We start from the raw sequence: 21,479 nt of genomic DNA, 5'->3' as shown, positions 1-21,479 counted from the left end.
ATATATGTTAATGAAAAAAAAAGAAAAGGAGAGAAACATTTTTTATCCTAGTGTAATAATGTTTTGAAATAAATTGTAAACAAGCAATGTATAATTATGCGTTGTGCGTTTCCCGCAGTAGGAAGCATTTCAGTTTTTGTATGTAACTACAAAACCCCTGATTGGAGTGCGTTTGTATTAGTCCCTCGTGAACGATGAAGTGGCGATGTAAATGGGGAGCAGGGAGAGGAGGTATTGAATAGGGAGAAAAGATTTTACAACTTCCATCGATTCTTAAAGGTTTTGGCAGTGAACTCTCACCAGAAAAAATATAGGAATGTACGATTATCGAGCAAGTGTAGGGGTAATAGGCCTATAGCACACCTCAGATAATGTGTTGCAGTTTGTGTATATTACATTTGCATGAAATATCTTGAGTTTTAATCTTAATAAGGTCAAACTCAGAGGGGAAAAAATGACGTCTATTTTATTTATATAGATAGAATAGAAGAGAATAGAGAAGAGAAGAAGAAGAGATATGTGTTGTACATTATCTGTCCTAGGAATTGTAAAATTATTTAATATTTGTGCTGTTAATCGCATGTCCTAGGGAAGTTAAAATTATTTCATACATAATTTGTGTAATTCATGTTCTAGGTTAGGTAAAATATTCTTTTGCTCAAGATAACAAATGATATACGGACATAAAAAATTCCTCTCCTAAGAATAACAGATGTGTTCAAACTTCATTTTTCTCATTGTTTCATTATACGGTCCTAAGCAACGCCGGGTGGGTCTGCTAGTATAAAATAAAAAAATATATATTTTTATTTTTTGAGAAAAATTTTTTTAAAAAATTATATTTTATTTTCTGTGTTTCAGTTTTCTTAGTAAGATTCCTCAACGGCCAAAAGACTTTGAAAATATCCTGAATCAACTCTCCTTCTTATTCCTATGCTTTATACATTTCTTATATAAACTGTGCAAGCACAACAAGTAAGTAATATTTTGTACAACAAATTTTATTTATCTATGTACATTCAATAAACAATGTGAATTTGAAAAAAAATGAAATAAATTAAAAAAAATTTTTTTTTTTTTTTTTTCATTTATTTTCATAATTTTCTTTTCCCAAAATCTTATCTCTGCATTATTTGAAATTGTTTTATAGCAAAAAAAAAAAAAAAAAATATTTTAATCTCATAAGAATATTTGTTTTGATGATGATAATGATTTTTGACGATTATGGTGATGATGGGCGATGATCATCATTTTTGATAATGATTTTTTAATAATGATGAATTTGATGATGCTTTTTTTATCAAAATGATGATGGATGTGTATGATGCTTTTTTGTTATGATGATTTTGATTGGCTAATGAAAACACCAACCTGTGAGAGGGAATAGCGTCTTATTAATTAGCTAGATAGACTAAACACCATACGTATATATATATATATAAATACTCACTAACACAAATTCCATGCCCTTAGCCTGACGATTCCCTACAGGGATGAAACCTGGATGCCTCTGTATAAACTTAATTGTTATAATATATTTTTATAACTTTATATATATATATATATATATATATATAAAATATACAAATTCTTGGAAATATAGCTATAACATTTTTCAAAATCAAATATGACGACATAAGAAAACTTCCCTGTGTGTTGTTTAAATTTGGGAAGGGGGAGCAATAAGTATTTTTTTTTTTTTTTTTTCAAATTTTAAACATTTCCATTTTCTTTCAACATTTTTTTTTTTTTTTTACCAAATCCTGTTTCATTCTGAGAGGAAAAAAAAACAACTTTCCAACTGTTTTTTTTTTTCTCTCAGTTGTTTGGTGGGATTCCACTATTCAACGAAATATGTGTAAGATGTACTTCATAACAGCTATATATATATATATATATATATATATATATATATATATATATATATATATATATTCAAGGTGGAAGTCTGTTACTAATTTGAAAGTAAAACTATATATATATATATTAGGCACCGCCAAAACTGGGGAGGGGGGCAGGTCAGTACTTTTTGACGGACCGTCTTTTTAAAAATCTACCAAAAATCAGGTAATTATCTGATCAATACGAAATTTTCAGCGATTATTAAGAGAAGAATGAACTTTATAACGGTGTACTTATTTTTCATAAACGATATTTATATAATTTTTTTTGCTTACAACCCCCCCCCTTGTTTTGAAGTGGGAACAAATATGCTTAAAATAATCATCTGAAACTGAACACAACATATTGTGTTGTTGTAAGGGACAGAATTATAGATTAAAAAAAAAAAAAAAAAAATTGTTTGCATACCTTATTTTGACGTCTGAATATCAGAACTTCGATTGTGTTTAATTATCCCGCTTTTGAGTTTTGAAGTCTGAAATTCGGTGAATATGTTAAGTAAAATAATTAATTTAAGTTAAGCAAAACAAAAAAAAATTTTTTTTTAATATTTATACGAAAAAAGCCATTTTAAAATCTTTGATAAATAAATTAACAATTTTTTTTTAGCGAGCCGAATAATGCATGACCATTATTAAACAGGGCATGCTTTGAAGAATCGATACCAAAAAAAAAACTTTGATAATATTGTGCCCTTTGTGTTAAAAATAGCATCATTTTTTTCGATCCCATTTGAAAACGTTTGCCGCCTTTCGACTACGGTGGACCAAACGCGCTGAAATAATTTTTTTTTATTCTGCTTTAAATTGCCCCCCCCCCCCCATTTTGGGGAGCCTGGCCCCCACACACATACACATTAAAAACCAAACTCATACAAATGGTCACCCATCTGGTACTGGCCAGCCTCAGCTTAATAATACATTGAAATTTTCGTCACTGAAAAATAAGTTTTTTTGGCCTGTTTGGTCTTCCATAGTTTGCTTCTTATCAAACGCAAACGTAAACAGTGTCGATCTAGACTCTAGATCGACGCGAAATAACTGGTTACATATATGAATAAGTGGAATTATTTGAAATCCAGGTACTTATATTATAATATTTTTGCATATTCTCTTAGAAAATCATCCTAAATCTTAGTTAGACAATAAATAAATAAATTAATTATTTCAAAAAACCCTTTTTTTTTAAATATTTATGTACGTTTTTTGTGCAAGACAAAAAATGTCAATTGTTAACTTTTTGGGAAAATTTAACATTTAAAATTTAATTAAAAATAGTAGAAAGTTTTACATTATTCTGTTTTCTATATGATAAAATTCAGGGTTTTATCTTTCTGGAAAAAAAAAATGTTACTCAGAAATAATGGATTTTAATAAATGTAATTTCGTTTTAAAAAACAACAACAACTTGATTTTGCGGCCATTTTTGGCGGTGCCTAATATATATATATATATATATATATATAATATATGAGTATAAAATTTAAACTGTAAAACAGCCTTTTACAAACAATTTATTATTTAACAAGGAATACACAGTGAACATTTAGACATTCCTTATTCTGCAGAGTTTCAAAGAATGCTTTCTTCTCTTGAGAGCAAAGATATTAGCAAAATATTACTTATAGTTTAAACTATGATTTTGCTGTTTAGTGCATAAAATGAAACTGCAAAACATGAGGTAAATCATATTTGCATGTTAATGAAAAAGTTTGTGAAATTCAGAAGTACATAGGTGAAAGAAATGCAGAAGTACGTAGGTGAAAGAAATGCAGAAGTACGTAGGTGACAGAAATGCAGAAGTACGTAGGTGACAGAAATGCAGAAGTACATAGGTGAAAGAAATGCAGAAGTACGTAGGTGAAAGAAATGCAGAAGTACGTAGGTGAAAGAAATGCAGAAGTACGTAGGTGAAAGAAATGCAGAAGTACGTAGGTGAAAGAAATGCAGAAGTACGTAGGTGACAGAAATGCAGAAGTACGTAGGTGAAAGAAATGCAGAAGTACGTAGGTGAAAGAAATGCAGAAGTACGTAGGTGACAGAAATGCAGAAGTACGTAGGTGAAAGAAATGCAGAAGTACGTAGGTGAAAGAAATGCAGAAGTACGTAGGTGACAGAAATGCAGAAGTACGTAGGTGAAAGAAATGCAGAAGTACGTAGGTGAAAGAAATGCAGAAGTACGTAGGTGACAGAAATGCAGAAGTACGTAGGTGACAGAAATGCAGAAGTACGTAGGTGAAAGAAATGCAGAAGTACGTAGGTGACAGAAATGCAGAAGTACGTAGGTGACAGAAATGCAGAAGTACGTAGGTGAAAGAAATGCAGAAGTACGTAGGTGACAGAAATGCAGAAGTACGTAGGTGAAAGAAATACAGAAGTACATAGGTGACAGAAATGCAGAAGTACGTAGGTGACAGAAATGCAGAAGTACGTAGGTGACAGAAATGCAGAAGTACGTAGGTGAAAGAAATACAGAAGTACATAGGTGAAAGAAATGCAGAAGTACGTAGGTGACAGAAATGCAGAAGTACGTAGGTGACAGAAATGCAGAAGTACGTAGGTGAAAGAAATACAGAAGTACATAGGTGAAAGAAATGCAGAAGTACGTAGGTGACAGAAATGCAGAAGTACGTAGGTGACAGAAATGCAGAAGTACGTAGGTGAAAGAAATACAGAAGTACATAGGTGAAAGAAATGCAGAAGTACGTAGGTGAAAGAAATGCAGAAGTACGTAGGTGAAAGAAAGGATATTGAGATGTAGTCTAGGTAAATCCGGAAAGGATAAATAAAAATCGGTGCAAAAACTTCAACGTGTATATCCGAGTGGGTAAAATAACAAAATCCTATGTGTAATAGTTTTCCATATGGTAAGTTAAAAAAATTTTTTCCAGTTAAGTTTTTCAGTCAAATAATATACATGGCCAAATGTCAGGCTACTCTCTATTTGGTTTATTGAGCTTTTTCATCTAGTCGGGACTATCCTATAAATATTAGTATCAATATTTAAATTCGATTTAAGTTTACAGAATTGCTTAATTAATAAACTTAACAATATACCTTCGAATTTTAGTGGCCTGGCAAGGCCACAGGGGTGATAACCAAGCAAAAAGATCCAAAGCAAAAATTCATCCCAAAGCAGCAAAACTAAAGCTGGCTTGTAGGACACTATATATATATATATATATATATATATATGTGTGTGTGTATATATGTATGCTAATTTGGGAATATTTTATTGGTTTGAAAATGTAGGTTCTTTTTAACCAATTGCCATAAAAATTTGACCATAAAATATTATCATGATCTTCTAAAAACCTGCAAATTTTCATGTAGTTTTGGCCCATATGAGCATTTCAATATTCAATTTGGCGACGAGTATAGATATATCCATATAAAGTAATGAAAACAACCGTGTTATGTGTTCATCAACGTTTCGTCTTTATTTCAAGACTTCTTCTGGATGAATCTCGAATAAAGACGAAACGTTGATGAACACATAACACGGTTTGTTCCTTTTTATTTCTCTATCTTGTCGGAATACTATTTCCATTATTTTCATCATATATCCATATATAGATATACCACTTTTTTGGGAAATTTTATAAGTTCGAAACCTCGCAACTACAGATCCGAATTTAACAAATGAAAGCTTGTTGGAAAACTAATGACCTGAATTGTGTAGTGGGCTATGTGACATTTGCCCTTAAGGTCGCACAGTACTGTTTGAAGAAGGGGGATCACATTTCTATATTGATTTAACGTAAAATGAGCACCCACTTTATGGCCACCTTGGCTATAAGGTGGATGCTCATTTTACGTTACATTAATATAGAAAAGTGATCCCCCTCTTAATAATTTTTTCATATTTTGGAAACTACTCGTTTCCTGGGGTTTTTACTGTTATTTTCGTTTTCAGCACCCTCGAAAACCTACAATAGTAGTAATTTTAAAGTATTTTTCCTGGGTGGAAAGATACTGCATCTTTACCAATACTTCAATCATATTCATTCATTTTCCTAGTTTTGCATATGAATTACAAAATATCGGATATTTCCCTAAAACCTGGCTTTGATGGAGGGGTGACAAAAACTTGCTACTATGGTTTCAAATGATCTGAAATAACAGCGAGGGGAGACTTGATACCAAATATTTCTCATTTTTTATCTTCTCTCTTTGGTTTTCATAAATAAATTAAATTTTACACTATATAAGGCTTACTTGATACTTGAGATATTCATAATCATACCCTATTTCCAAAAGAGGGGGATATAACATATGAGCAAATGTTTGGAATAAAGTTTCCCCTTGCTAGTAATTGTCTGTATTTTTGAGATGAGGTGTTTTCATTGATTGAGATTGTCGGACTGACTTCCTCATCTTGGTTGTTAGTCACAACGTTTCGGCCGTTTTGCCCTCCGGCCTTCATCAGGTGTTTTGTATCGAACTGGAGAACCGTTTGTTAGGAGTCTCAAACCCAACCCTTTATTATTATTACGGGGGGTACCGTGTTCGGACTCCAGCTAGGCTCTGGGACATAGTTGCTGATTCTCTGTTTTGAATGTTACTTTTCACTGCCTTCGTTCAGGATTGAACTTAGCACCAAGTTTACAGTTACTCAAAGGTGCTGAGTTCAATCCTGAACGAAGGCAGTGAAAAGTAACATTCAAAACAGAGAATCAGCTACTATGTCCCAGAGCCTAGCTGGAGTCCGAAATGTTAAGGGGTCATAATAGGGTTTTAAAAAATTGACCGCTTTTTTTTTTTTTTTTTTGCTCAACATACACCTCCAAACACCCAGGCAATGCCGGGCTGAAATGCTAGTATATATATGTATATATAATTTGTTTGAGTGTCAAATGTCCTTTGTTATGTGAAAACCTTTATTTCCCCTTTTTTTTTTTTATCTTAACCTATTTCTCCACAACTACTGTTCTTCTTTTTTTTTACCCAGTGGCAACTCGAATCCTTTTAACCAACGCCAGCCAAATTACCAGATGAATCCTGAAGGCCTGTGACCTGTAATTATCCAAACTTAAATGACCATTCATAAAAAAAAAAACGACCCTACATTCAGTCCTGGTGCAAAGGTACTTCTGTGCCCTATACAAATGTAACACTTTAATCTAGCAACTTCTGCCTGTATTATTCAAGCCCCCCCCCCCCAAATAAAATGACTTGAATCTGATATGTTTTTCTTAACCATAAATTCCACAAACAGACACTGAAAATAATACATTTGTAAATGGCGAATAAGCTTAAATATATTAATATTAATCAAATATTAAAAAAAAATTGAAAAAAAGAAATTCAAACCATGATACAGGAACTTTTCAAATAAACTACTTCCTCTTTATTTTTAGTTATTTTTATTAAAAGAAAATTTATTTGAAAAGAAAAACAAAAAAAAACTTTCCGTTGTATTCTTACCAGATCCTCAAATTATTATATTATATTAATGCTTCCACTGTAGTAAAATTGATCTCAATAACTATCAAAAGATATATTAACAGTTAATAAGATTAAATACATTAATATTTAATAAGATTAAATACATAATTAATTAATAAGTTTAAATATTGATTAAATATATTGAATATATTCCATAAAATTAAATATATTAATAATTTATTTAGTACACCTATTTATTTCTTCCTTACATTTGTGTCATGTTTTCTTTGATGAGGAAGAAGGTATTAAGAAGTGACAGTGGGAGTAAGGAACTTGAAATGAAGAAGAGGGAGTGGGAGGAAAGGGTTTGATATAAGGAAGTAGAAAGATGGGACTTGGTTTGAAGAAGAATTAGCAAACCAGTGTTTAAAGTTTTCAAGATCTTTAATTTTTGTATTTAAATTTACTCTCCCCTCCCTTTTTTTTTTTTTTTTTAGTATCATGTCCTACTGAAAGCTGCCTAAAGATAATTTTCTTTTTGTTTTGAACCTTTAGGGTGTTATCTCTTCGTAAAGGTGGTCACTTAGTGTTTACTATTTTCATCATTGAAATGAAGTGGAGCTAAAATAATTTAAGGGGTTTTACTCCTTATGTACTACTAAATTAGTCACAACTAATTGCTGCTGATAAATGATGATGACTTTCTATTCAAGCAACTTCAACTCAGGCGATCTTTCTGGTCCATTAGCGGAAAATATCATAGATCCATACCTAAAAAGATATTTACAAAAATTAAACTCAATTTTTTTCAAAATATTGTCTCTTAAACCTGTCCGGATAAGTTTTTAGTGACTTTTTTTTTTTTTTAATTTTCTTTTATTACATTTTCACCCCAAACAAGGCATATTGCCACTTTGATGTAGGGGGCTACTATCAGGGACCTAAGTTCCAGGGGTACTATGTAGGGAGTTTAGCAGCAAGATGTCTGTTCACATTGCACTTGAACTTCTGCATGTCAGTACAGTTGGGGAAGCAGGAAACCGGAAGAGAATTCCAAAGTCCTGCTGTTCTGGGGAAGAAGCTATTAGAGTAAAAGGCTTTTTTACATCTAAGGATCTCAACTGTGTAGGGATGAGACTTGTTGAGTTTGTCGGGAGTATTTTCATCAAGGGGGTATAAGTACTTGTAGTTCGTCAGGGCATCCACCATTAAAATACTTGTAAAACAGGCAGAGGGATGCAACATTTCATCAGTGAGACAGGGGCTGAAGTTTAGATGACAATTCAGAACCTATTTGGTTGATGACTCTTTTGGACCCTGTCCAGGAGTGAGAGACTAATAGCAGATGCACCAGCCCAAATGTGACAGCAGTACTCCATACATGGGCAAATGGTGGCTTTGTAGAGGTACAGGATACTTTCAGGCGTAAGTAACTTCCTAGCATGATAGAGAGAGCCCACCTTCTTTGCAGCAGCCTTAGCAATGATCTCAATGAATCTATTCCAACTCATGTTTCCTGTGAACGTTAAGCCAAGGAGCTTGAATGAAGTGCTCTCAGGTAAAATATCTCTAGCCATAGCTATCGGTGGTTGGTAAGGTTTCATGTAATTATTAAAGGAAACTAGCTTTGTCTTGGCAGCGTTGAACGTTACCATCCATTTATGACCCCATTCCACAACACAGACTGAAGATCTTCCTCTATGGTTTTGGCCATTACCTTAGATATGTGCTCATTAGTTTTCCTCACGTGCCTGCTATAGAGCGTGGTGTCGTCGGCAAATATACCCATCTCAGAGACAATTTTATCAGGTAAGTCATTTATGAATATTAGAAATAATAAAGGTCCAAGGATCGATCCCTGAGGTGCATTTATATCAAATTTTTTGGACGTACGCCCATCGAGGACAACCTGGATTCTTCTTTCATTTAAGGAGGATCTAATTATGCTAAGCATTCGTCCAGTAATACCATAGGATTTCATTTTTATGAGAAGTCCATCGTGCCATACCCTGTCAAAAGCCTTAGATATATCTAGGGCTACTTGAAAATTCAAAAATAGCATAATAAAATACAAAAAATAAAAAGCAATTGCAATTTCTATACAAAATTTTCGGATTTTGTAATCATGCCTATATGCATTTTTCTTTTTAATGAATTGACAGGTGCTTTTTCTTCTGATGAGTTGAGCTATGAAACAGGTGCTATCAAGAATTGTGCATGTCAGCGTACTTAAAGGAATAAATTGTAAGATGGTCAACTTCTTGAAATTTGACATATAGACTTTTGTCATTTATTTCTTATATGCTCTTTAATTACATCGAACTTCATAAATTAAAGGATTGGTATAAATAAAAGGTGAAATATAATTGAAAAAAAAAAAACATTTTCCCCACACACACACACACACACATATATATATAATATTTTGTATTCCTGCCCTCACCAATAGAAATCGAATAAAGAAAAGTTATAAAAGTTAAAAACTTTTATACTTTTCAAATTCATCTATATATATACACACACACACACACACACACACATTTGTGTTTCTATTTACTGTGTTTACTTTAATGAATTATTTCCCAAAAATAACCGCTCGATTGAAAGTTATAAGTAAATTCGTTTTATTGTTTATTTTATTATAAAAAAAGACCAATAAAATGAATTTACTCACAACTTTCAATAAACAGGTAATACCGCCAGATATTTTTTCCAATATTTTGCGTTGATGGACCCAGGAGATCAGGTGATATCCTGGGTCCCTCATCATCATCATCAGCAGCAGCAATTAGTCATACATAAATTTAGTCGCACATAAATAGGAAAACAGGTCATTAAAATGACCTAAGAAATCTATAAGTTTATTTTGTTTTATAATAAAATAAATAATTTATATTAAATTTCATTTATTAATTAATAAATACTAAAAAATTATCTCTTCCCTCTCTTTCTTGCTCTCTCTTTGTTTCTTCCCCTTGCTCTCTCTTGCTCTTTATTTCTCTCCCTACTTTTCTCTTTCCTGATCCTCTTTACCTTTCTCTCTCTCTCTCTCTCTCTCTCTCTCTCTCTCTCTCTCTCTCTCTCTCTCTTGCTCTTCTTCTCTCTCTCTTGCTCTTCCTCTCTTTTTGCTTTCCCTTTCTTTTTTCCCCTTACTCTCTACTTCTCTCTCTCTCTCTCGCTCTCCCTTCCTCTTTCTCTCGCTCTCCCTTCCTCTTTCTCTCGCTCTCCCTTCCTCTTTCTCTCGCTCTCCCATTCTCCCTCTCTTCCATTCTCCCTCTCTTCCATTCGCTCTCTCTCTCTCTTGCTCTCTCTCTCTCTTGCTCTCTCTCTCTCTTGCTCTCTCTCTCTTTGTCTCTTGCTCTCTCTCTTTGTCTCTTGCTCTCTCTCTCTCTCTCTTTGTCTCTTGCTCTCTCTCTCTCTTTGTCTCTTGCTCTCTCTCTCTCTTTGTCTCTTGCTCTCTCTCTCTCTTTGTCTCTTTGTCTCTTGCTCTCTCTGTCTCTTCCTCTCTCTCTCTCTCTGTCTCTTCCTCTCTCTCTCTCTCTCTCTGTCTCTTCCTCTCTCTCTTCTCTCTCTCTTCCTCTCTCTCTCTCTTTGTCTCTTCCTCTCTCTTTGTCTTTGTCTTGCCCTCTCTTTCTCTCTTTCTTGTGCTCTCTTTTTCTTCTTTCCTCCTTTCTTTCTTTCCTGTTTTTTCTAACTCAATCTTTCTTGCACTTCTTCTTGCACTTCTTCTTCTTGCACTTCTTCTTGCACTTCTTCTTCTTGCACTTCTTCTTCTTGCACTTCTTCTTCTTGCACTTCTTTCTTCTTCTTGCACTTCTTTCTTCTTCTTCTTCTTCTTCTTCTTCTTCTTCTTCTTCTTCTTTTCTCTATGCTTCTCCACTCTCTCTCACTACATTTATTCAACTTAAAATAAAAAATTCCCCACTTTCTCACCTGAATAAAAAATCTTTCTTTTTTTTAATGTATACTTTGAATGTCAGTAATTACAAAAAAAATGTTTATTTTTTGCGTGTGGTTGCAGATTTTTGTACTCAACAAAAATTGCAAGTTTAAAAGTTTGACCCCCCCCCACACACACACACAAATCTCATTCCAAATTATTGCTAATCTCAAACTTCTCAGTACTCTAATGGATCTTTTTCGTCTGTGACCATAATTCAAAAATGTTATTTAAAAGGAATATGTTGTTAACTAAACTGGATGTTCTATCTAACTGTATCACTACATAAATATAATGTATAGCATAGCATGGGGATCTCTTTGATCTCAACAGATTGCATATCACTTTTTCATCGACAGAAACAGTTGTTCATCTCTGTCATTGACACATAGTAGAGGGCTTATTGGGTAATGATGTCGAGTTGTAAAAATGCATGTTTCCGCTGCAATAATATACCATAATAAAGGAATAACACTAACAATATCTTTGCTTAATGGTGGCTTTTAGATAGTTGATTCTTTTTCATATTACACATTTCACCTTTACCCATGCTACAAAGGGTTGTACGAAGACAGAACTTTGAAAATCTGTATCTGAAGACAATCAGCCCATGGGCCGAATAGGCAAATCTTTCTTTTTTCTTTGCCATATCTCATTACAGACTTCCTGTCTGTGACGTCATATGTGGCAGAACTTCCACATCATCCATTTTTTATTCAATATTGTTGCTAGTTTTTCTAGTAAAATACGATTTTGCATCATCTTTTTCAAACAAAGTGCATTTTCAACAAATAAGATTTGAGTACTATTCATCATAGATTCGATTAAGTTGTTCACAATAAAGTTTAGTATTGATAACATGAATATTCAGCCCATGTTCAAAATGCAATATTTTTTCAAAGGTCCGCCAAACAGGAATCATGGTCCTTTTTTAAAAATTATTTTGAAACAGCGCACATTTTTCTTAATGGTATTAAAAGTTTTCACAATTTTTAAAAATGTATTTATTGTTTCTAGGAAACATTTGAATAACAACTGGGCTAAATTTGTTTTAGAAATTATAAAAATCACCTGCATTTGAGCTTTAAAAATGGACAAGTCATGTTGCATTAAAATTTATCAAACCATCACCATTTTGCTTTAAAATTTGATAAATTACACATTTTACTTTTAAAATGGCTAAAACGTCTTCAATTTTGCTTTAAAATTAGCTAACTCATTTGTATTATTGGCTTTAAAATAACTAAATCACCAGCATATTGCTTCTAAAATACCTAAATTATTTTTATTTTTAGCTTTAAAATAGCTTAATAATTTATTTTTGCTTTTAAAATGGCTGAATCATTTGTATTTTTTGGCTTTAAAATTAGCTGAATCACTTGCATTTTGCTTAAAAAAAACTAATTCATCTTTGTTTGTATTATTTGGATTCTTCAGCCTACTGCTCTCATCTTGAGTATTATTTACATGTTTCAGTCGATGTAGTCTCTGCCCTTCTTCAGGTATATCTTGTTGAACTCGGGAATCTGCACAAAATTTCGAATAGAACCCTTTATTTAATCCACAGGGGTAACATCGAGGCTACTGAGAGTAAAGGCCGATGAACATTACAGCGTGACGTCATTACCAGATCAACATGTAGGTATATGGTGCTTAAAGTTTCTTGTGTTCAACCACGTGACCACACTAATAGCCATAAAAAATATTTTTTGTTGCCCCTTGTGGTAATTTTATGAAGGTAATTCAAATGTGCATGTATTTTTTTTCTAAAGAGAAAGAATAATTCTCCATTTGGATGATTATATAATTGTAATAATTGCACATTGGGATAATTTTAATCTAACAAATTATAACAGTAAGTGAACCTGTTTTTGAAATTTTCTTCTTACATGTCTATCGAAGAAAATCGAATATTTCATTTTTATTTTTTTTTTTTAAACTGCAAAACAAACAATTTTTATATGAGAATATTTTTCAGTCCGTCCTTTTAATAATAAAGAAAACTTTTCATTGAGTATTTCCAAATATTTTAAAATTAGAAGCTTTTTTCACAACAGTTATTTTTTATTTTATTTTATTTATTTTTTTTTAAAACTAAACCAATTGATGAATTGAATATTTTAGCACCGGGCGTAATTTATTTCTTTGAAATATATTGAAAACTTAAAGTTTGTTTGTTTTATAACATTTCAACTGTAAAATAACTTGCATGACTGAAATGGAATAGGAAATTCTATATTCTCTATCGAGACATAACCAACACAAATTCATTTTAAAAATTAATTAACTAATCAGTTTTAATTAAAATTTTGATATGAACTAAAAATAAAGAGTACATTTAATTTTAGTTAACATATTTTCTTGTTTTATCTTATAAATAAATGGGTACTTCACAGGGAACGTGGACCCTGCATAAACGTTGTTTTTATTTAATGATTGCTCCCTGAAAGTGTTTTCTTTCACTTTCTTCATATATATCTCAGACGTTTTTTTTTTGTTTTTTTTTAATCGTGCGTGTATTTATTTAAAAAAAAATTCTTTTTGTTTTTTGGGGGTAAATTTGATTCATACTTTTATTTCATGCTTGTTTTTATTTTATTTCATTTTAATTTTTTTTATTATTTTCTCCACTAAAGATTTTTATTTTTTTGTTAAATTATTTTTTCATACATATTCAAATAATGCCCCCCCCCTTTTTGGCCTCAAATAGTACCTGCAAAAAAGTTTTTGTGATTAAATAAACTAAAGAAAACCTTTTGCGCATGCGTTTACAGGGAGCAATCATTAAATAAAAACACTGTTTACACAGGGTCCACGTTCCCCGTGAAGTATGAGTAAATGTTGTACGCGCCCTGCTGAAATAATATTTAGAAAGCCATTCTTAACAGAGGGAGGGGCTTTCTAACTATTCCGCACTTTCACCTAACAATTTAATGAAAAATACCATAAAAATTTAATTTAACTTGGAAATACTATCTAAAATATAGCACAGTGCTTACACTGAACAAGCACCATTATTATTATTACAACAATGATAATAAAAAAAAAACTGGTGTAGATAACATCGACTGACGCCACATCAACAGGGAGGATGGAAAGACCGATCTCCACTGGAAGTGTGCAGTTCAAATCTGGTACCTTGGGGAGGGGGGGGCATTTTGTCACCCAAACCCCAAGAAACACCAATGACTGATGCCAACGAGAAATCAATGGCAAACGGCTGTTGCGATAATGTGCAATCATCTGCACAAGTGGTCAAGAGGTGGAAAACAGTGGAAATCTGGGGAGACTTGTCACTTGGTCTCCAAGGAACACCACAGGTTACTGCCAGTGAGTAATCACTGATGATGGCCTGTGAGACAACTTGTAGTGAGTGAAATAATGTCCCCTCCCAAATCCACCACCACCCTGATTTAATATCGTAGATGTTTACTAAATTTTCTTAGTTTTAAACCAATGTTCACATCATGGTAAGATTATTTCTTTAGTTATGTGAACTACATTTTCATATTCATGTATTCTGCACTGATATGAAAATGAAGATTATGGTGGCGTACAGGATTCCTAACCATGTAACTGATAAAAATATGCTACACATTTTGATGGAAAACATCGGGAAAAATGGACATAGAAAAAAGAAAAACAAAACTTTCAATATAATTTCTGTATTATTTCAACATATAATCTGGTGGAGGGAAAACTCCAGTTCTTCTAATAAGGGGCACTCTGGATAGGAACAAAAATAAAAATTGTTGCAGTTATGAAGGATTTCTCTTCCACCGACCGAGAACAGAAAAGGTGAAGTGTAGCATCAGAACAGATACTACACTGTGATCTTGTCCTGAAGGCCAAGAATTGTTTGTGTTTAATGTTTCTTTAATTGTTTGTTCCCTAAATTCATAATTCAGTTTTATCAGTATTAGATTGTATATTGCTTTAAAATTATAAAATTTTACATATATTTATATTTTATATTGAATAAAGTTCAGTTTCATTATTAATCGAATTGAGTTCCTTTTCTTTTTAACATGTTTTAATGCTCTTTTTAAAAATGCCCTCATACAGTATCAACAGTAATAGTCTGACAAATCTTACCTACATTGCCTGCAGGCATTTTTCAGTTAACAGGCCTTCTTCCTCTCGGTGGCCTCGGTAGCATGCTCTCATTCTGTCAGCCATGACTGGGTAGAAGTCCTAAGTAATTCATAATTGTATTGTTGGGTCATCCCACACTGAGGATTGAACCTTCTATCTCTAAGAATGTAACTTTTACAACTGAATTTCACTAAATACTCTATCCACCGTGCTACAGATCCTTGCAGACAATTCTCATACAAATTTTAAGGGTCTTAAACCCATTTTTGTTTCTAGATATAAATATCGTCATTTTTACTACATATTATTACAATATATATATATATATATATATATATGCGGCGATTTACAAATCAATAAGTTCATACATATATGTCTATATATATATACATATATTTATTCAATTGTATTAAATACAAATGGCTTACTTGTTATATCTGTGACAATATCCATAATATATTTCGGGAAAAAAAATTCCGCTTTTCAAATGGTGAACGTGACAGATCGATTCAAAACATGCTGGATGATGAAGCGAAAATTTATTTTCATATCCACCATTTGAAAAGGGGAATTTTTTTCAAGAAATATTATGGATATTGTCACAGGCATAACAAGTAAGACATTTGTATTTAATACAATTGAATAAATATATGTATGCACACATATATATATATAAGTCCTCGCGCGAAAGAGCAAGACACAAAATGTTTTAAATAATAATAATAGAATAAAAATAACAAAGACTTTTGCTGGCGAGGACTACAATTGACCGTAACCAGTTATACACTCCTTTTGAAATTTTCATCTCTATTTTTCTCGTTATGTACTGAATATTTGTTAATGAAACCTATATGAAATATGTTCCTTATTAAATTTTAAAGATTTTCTATTCTGAAAAAAGTTTTAAAAAATTTAATCTGAAGTTATTTTTAAGTTTTTGTTAAAAAAATTCAGATTTTCTCATTATTCAGACCTGTATTACAAAGAGGGGGTTGCAAAAAATGAGTTGTGATGTGAGGAGAAATACAAACTAAAATCGAGAGGAGGAGAGTTTTAAAATATAATCTTAAAAAGATAAGATACAAGTTAGAAAAGCATTTCATCCAAGGCATGAAAATTGTTAAACAAAACGTTTTTACTATATGCTTTAAAAATAAAGGTACAAGATTCAATTTGAAATGTATTTATCTTCAAAGTGCACTTTTATAAATTTTACAAAGTAAGGTATAAAAATTTAATTTAAATTGAATCAAAAAATTACCTTAGATTTATTTTATGTAATGTACATTTTGTTGCAATTTAAAAACATTATCTTTCATCTAGCAATTAATGATATAGACATAAAATTTTCAATGATTTTTTTTTTTAAAAGTACAACAGAATGTACATTACATAAAATAAATCCAAGGTCACTTTTTGATTCAATTTAAATTAAATTTTTATACCTTACTTTGTAAAATTTTTATATTATTTCGAGATGCTGTATGCAAATTTCGATCTAAATCTATTATTCGAAGTGTTTGGACTGTTTGGCAGGTTTTTTTCTACAACGTTTCGGCCGATGTAACCTCTGACCATCTTAAGGTGCATTCACAATGGATGTTATTGATGGATGATAAAAAAATGTTTGTTTGCTTTTTTTTTTGCTTTCCCAACGAACATCCATCCATCTATAGCCTTGATCCCCTGGAGGGGCAAATGCCATCCACAACTTTGTAGATGCTTTTGTCTCGAGGAGTTCTTTTTTCGGGGTGAAGGTGCTGGCTCCACACCCAACGTTCCCAGAAGGTACATACAGACCCTGACTTTTCCAAATGGTTACCCATCTGGTACTGGCCAGGCTCAACATTGCTTTATTTCGATGATTTAGCGAGAATCGGTGTGGCAACGTGATTGTGCTGTACTCTCGATGAACATAGCCGTTAGAAATTCAAAACACAAGTAGCGCTAAGTTTATTTCTTTTTTTATAAATCCGGATCCATTCCGCTTTGATATGATGTTTGTATATTTTTAGATAATCATTTTTATATTATTTGGATTGTTTGGACCTCACATCATCATCGGATTTATTAAAAAGAAAAAAAAAAAGAAACGGACTTTACACTAATTGCATTTTGAATTTCTAACGGCTACGTTCGTTGGGAAAGCAAAAAAAAACAAACATTTTTTACCATTCACAAATAACATCCAGTGTGAATGTACCTGAAGACAGTCAGAGGTTACATCAGCCGAAACATTGTGAAAAAAAAAAAAAAAAAAACAAGATGAGAATCATAGTCCAAACAATCTAAATGATACAAAAAATAATAACCAATCCTCATCTCAAAAATATACAATATCTATTATTTAGTGTTACAATTTATTTTGATAATCCTACTTGTATGCAACAAATGTCATATGCATTGTTTGGGCATCATAATCATAATCGCTCTGACCCCCATTAGACCCCAATTGAAATGAATGGCTTTCGTCTTGGGGAAGCTCTATATCTTGACAAGCTTCTGAGACTGACCTTCAGTCCTGATCTGAAATGGAACACACATCAGATCTGTTGCCGAGATCTCTGAAAAAATGGTTAGATCACTCTACCGCTCCAGTACATATCTCACTGCTGATGCAATCCTCTATCTGTATAAGAGCCAGGTATACCCTAAAATTGAGTACTGTTGCCGCATCTGGGCAGGAGCTGCTCGGCATACCCTATCCAGCTTTGATATATTTCAAAACTGGATTCAAAACCTAGTGGATGATGCCCTATTTTCTTCCCTGCAAACTCTTTCCCACAGAACTGTTGGACATTCATGATTGAAGCTTGGTGGACAAGTCAGACATAAACTGAAGTTTGTAACAAATTTGGTTCAATTACAGAAGCGATTGTGAATGTTATTAAAATGGATGGTGTTTTATATTATTTGAATTATTCGGACAACTTTTCTCATCTTGGGTGTAATTTACACAACATTTCAGACGATGTAACCTCCGACCTTCTTCAGGTGTATCTTGCTAAACTCTGGAATTTTTTTGTCAAATTCTGGAATCTGCACAGAAGTTCAAACAGAATCGTTTATTTAATCTTTGGTGCAACGGATAAAGTATTTAAGTTATGAGTTATACTCTTCTGGTTGCTCTTTGGAAGGTGAAGGTTCAATCCTCAGTGCAGGTGATATTAAGAATACAATTGCGAATTACTAAGGACTTCTACCCAGTCATGGCTGACGGAATAAGAGCATGCTACACCCTTGTGGATTAAATAAAGAGTTCCATTCGAAATTTCATGGAGATTCCCAAGTTTGACAAAAAGATTCTCAAGTTCGAGTTCAACAAGATACTCTTGAAGAGGTCGAAGGTTACATCAACTGAAATGTTATGAAAAAAAAAAAACCCTCAAGATGAGTACAGTAGTCCGAAGAGTCTAAATAATATGGATGGTATTTATTTGAGATTAATCTTTACAACATTCTACCATGGATTATTTTTCTTATTATTTTTACTTGTTTTATCAAAGATTGTTTCTGATGTTTTTTTTTATTTTGTTTTCAGGCAGTGTACAGTGCCTGTTGAATGCATGGACTCTGCATATTCTTTTTACTATTTTAATCAAATGGATGACGCGATCCGAGAACGGATCTGCCAGAACAACAAAAAATGCAAGGACAACAATGATTCTTCTTCAAATCCAAATATTATCCCATCAAACTGTGAGGTGAAAGTTGAAAATTTAGAGACCCGTCTCCCCAGGAAAATTCTGACTGATTGCAAAGAATGCTATTGCTGTCATCACAGTAAAGATGGTCGGGTGACCAACTGCACTGTTGACCAGTGCTATCATGAAATATTTCTTGACTCTATTAAGAACAAACTCGGAAACGAAAAAATGCCAAGTACAAACAATAATAAATTGAGAAAATCTAAAACTATGAAAGCTCATGAGGAGCAAAACAACCAGACCAGTTTGTTAAACATCAAGCAAGATACCCCCATGGCAAACAAACGCCTCTTTGAAAGATCACAAAGTTATCCTTTCTGTAAATCTATATCTGATAATAAAAAAATGGGGTTTCTTCCAATTAGTACTATCCTAAATAAGATTGAAAATATGGAAGCCGAAAAGAGTCAATATTTGTCAAAATCTACAGAAAATTGTTGGAACATGTTTGAAGCGTTTGTGATTGATCCACTTTTATCCAGCCAAATGAGAACGTGCAATAGAAAAAAATTTCTTAGCAATAAAGCATGTAAAGGAAATGAATTTATGGAAGCCTCTAAAGGAAACAATGCATATATTTGTGAGGTAGATAGTATTGCTGTCAATGATTCCATTGATGATATATACGCAGACGGAATTTTAGTTGACTGGGATCAAGAACTTAGAAACACCTCAGTTGTTTTGCAAACGACTAAGAATGCAATTTTTGAAGCTCATAAACTAAGTAGCGAGACATTATTTGTTAACCCTGCAGAAGATCAAATTATTCCTGATATTTTTAATAGCTCAACCGAATCCAGTATTGATCTAAATGAACATGGAAAATCTTTGGATATTTCACAAGCAATGTCCAAAAGTATGGAAGCTCGTTTTGATAGTTTCAATGATGATACTGTATTTGTTAAGTGCAGAAAAGGCCAAATTATCTCTCATATTTTTAATGACCTAACTGAATCCAGTAGTAATCTAAAGAAATATCAAAAATATTTGGCTAATTCACAAACCTCAGAGAGTATGGAAGCTCATACTAATAGTTTTGATAACAAGGCACAATTTGTCAATTGCACAAAAGGTCAAACTATTTATGATGAAAGATTTCTGAAACGATGCTGTAAGGAACAATCGGATACAGGGTTTCTAGAAAGATCTCTCATTAACCTATCTCTGCCTTGCAGCGAGATAAAGAACAGCAAACATAGCTTGGATTTTTCCGACACGACACTGTCCACAAGTTTGGATACTTACTTAAAATACATGAATAAAGATACTGTTTTTCTAAACTATGGAAAAAATTGTATTCCCCTAAACCATGGTTTTCTACAAAGATCCCTCAGTGACCAATCCGGATTTAAAAGTAATCGGAAGAAGCATGCGCATACCTTCGATACTTCTCGTATGACCAGGAGTTTGAGTACCCATTTTGAATGTCCGAATAATGAAGCTGTATTTGCTAACTATAATAAACATAACAGTACCACTGGTCACAACTTTCGAAACAAAGCACTGCAAAGAGATCATTTTGAATCAAATAGCGAAGGCAAAGAATATTACATTAAATTAAACACAGGATCAACAAATGCATCACCGGAACAAAAAAGTCAATTGCGACTTTCCAAATTTATAGAAAATAATTGTAAACCTTTTAATTCTGAAATTTCAAATTATAGAACTGTACATACACCTTGCATTTTGAAGAATCATACCAAAGCTACCATGGGAATTCCAAATGATCTGGACAAGCTCCAAACAAGTGACGCCATTTCTTCTGTAAGAGAATCCATATCTACTTCCCGGGATCACTTGGTTCGACATATATCCATCGAACATATTTGAAGTTGCGAAACCTTCAAGAAATTATACACACAAATATCTTTACACAAATACAAATCGATTGTTTTCTTCTAATACTTAAACTACTGTTCTCATTTAGTCATTATTTTCACAGTATTTCAGCCAACGTAGCCTTCGCCCTTCTTCTGTGCATTTTTTTAAAAGCCCGCAAGCTGGGGCCTGACCATCGGATATAGTTTAAGGTCATAACCAGGACCTAAGTTTAAGGGGATGTATCTAAATATGGTCAAAGGTTATATTACCATAAAAGGTATTATGACTCGTATTTGGATTTATAGACGATGGGAGGGGGGGGGGCTTAAAATTAGTTTACTATTTGGTTTAAAGTACCAAAGAGAAGCAACATGTTGAGGGTTGCAATGTATAGTTATATATATTTATAAAATAATGGTTGTGTGATTGCAACGAGAGAAAAATGTATATTTAAGAATATGAAAAATATATGTATATGTGTGTGTGTGTGTGTGTATATATATATATATATATATATATATATATATATATATATATATATTAGTGTTGGAGCGATTAATCAGAATCGGAAAAATTGGAACTTTTAAAGGTATTGGAATCGGTATCAGAATTGGAAAAATTAGT

General features: G+C 32.6%; 1 protein-coding gene across 2 annotated transcripts in view; it reads left to right on the top strand.

The window, feature by feature from the left end:
* Positions 1-21,013, top strand: part of LOC145292948 (uncharacterized) — a 99,558-nt gene extending 78,545 nt beyond the window's left edge. For both annotated transcript variants that reach the window (XM_080139142.1, XM_080139140.1), the window contains exons 8-9: positions 862-975; positions 18,866-21,013. In XM_080139142.1, coding sequence (XP_079995268.1) covers positions 862-975; positions 18,866-20,864 — 2,113 coding nt within the window. In that variant the 3' untranslated portion in view covers positions 20,865-21,013. The remainder of the gene's footprint in view (positions 1-861; positions 976-18,865) is intronic.
* Positions 21,014-21,479: the final 466 nt, after the last annotated feature.

This window comes from Euprymna scolopes, chromosome 14 (genome assembly GCF_053919585.1).
Source record: "Euprymna scolopes isolate OS-2025 chromosome 14, ASM5391958v1, whole genome shotgun sequence".
Classification (NCBI taxonomy): domain Eukaryota; kingdom Metazoa; phylum Mollusca; class Cephalopoda; order Sepiida; family Sepiolidae; genus Euprymna; species Euprymna scolopes.
The sequence above is the reverse complement of the archived record's forward strand: the minus strand, read 5'-3'. Positions and strand labels throughout refer to the sequence as shown.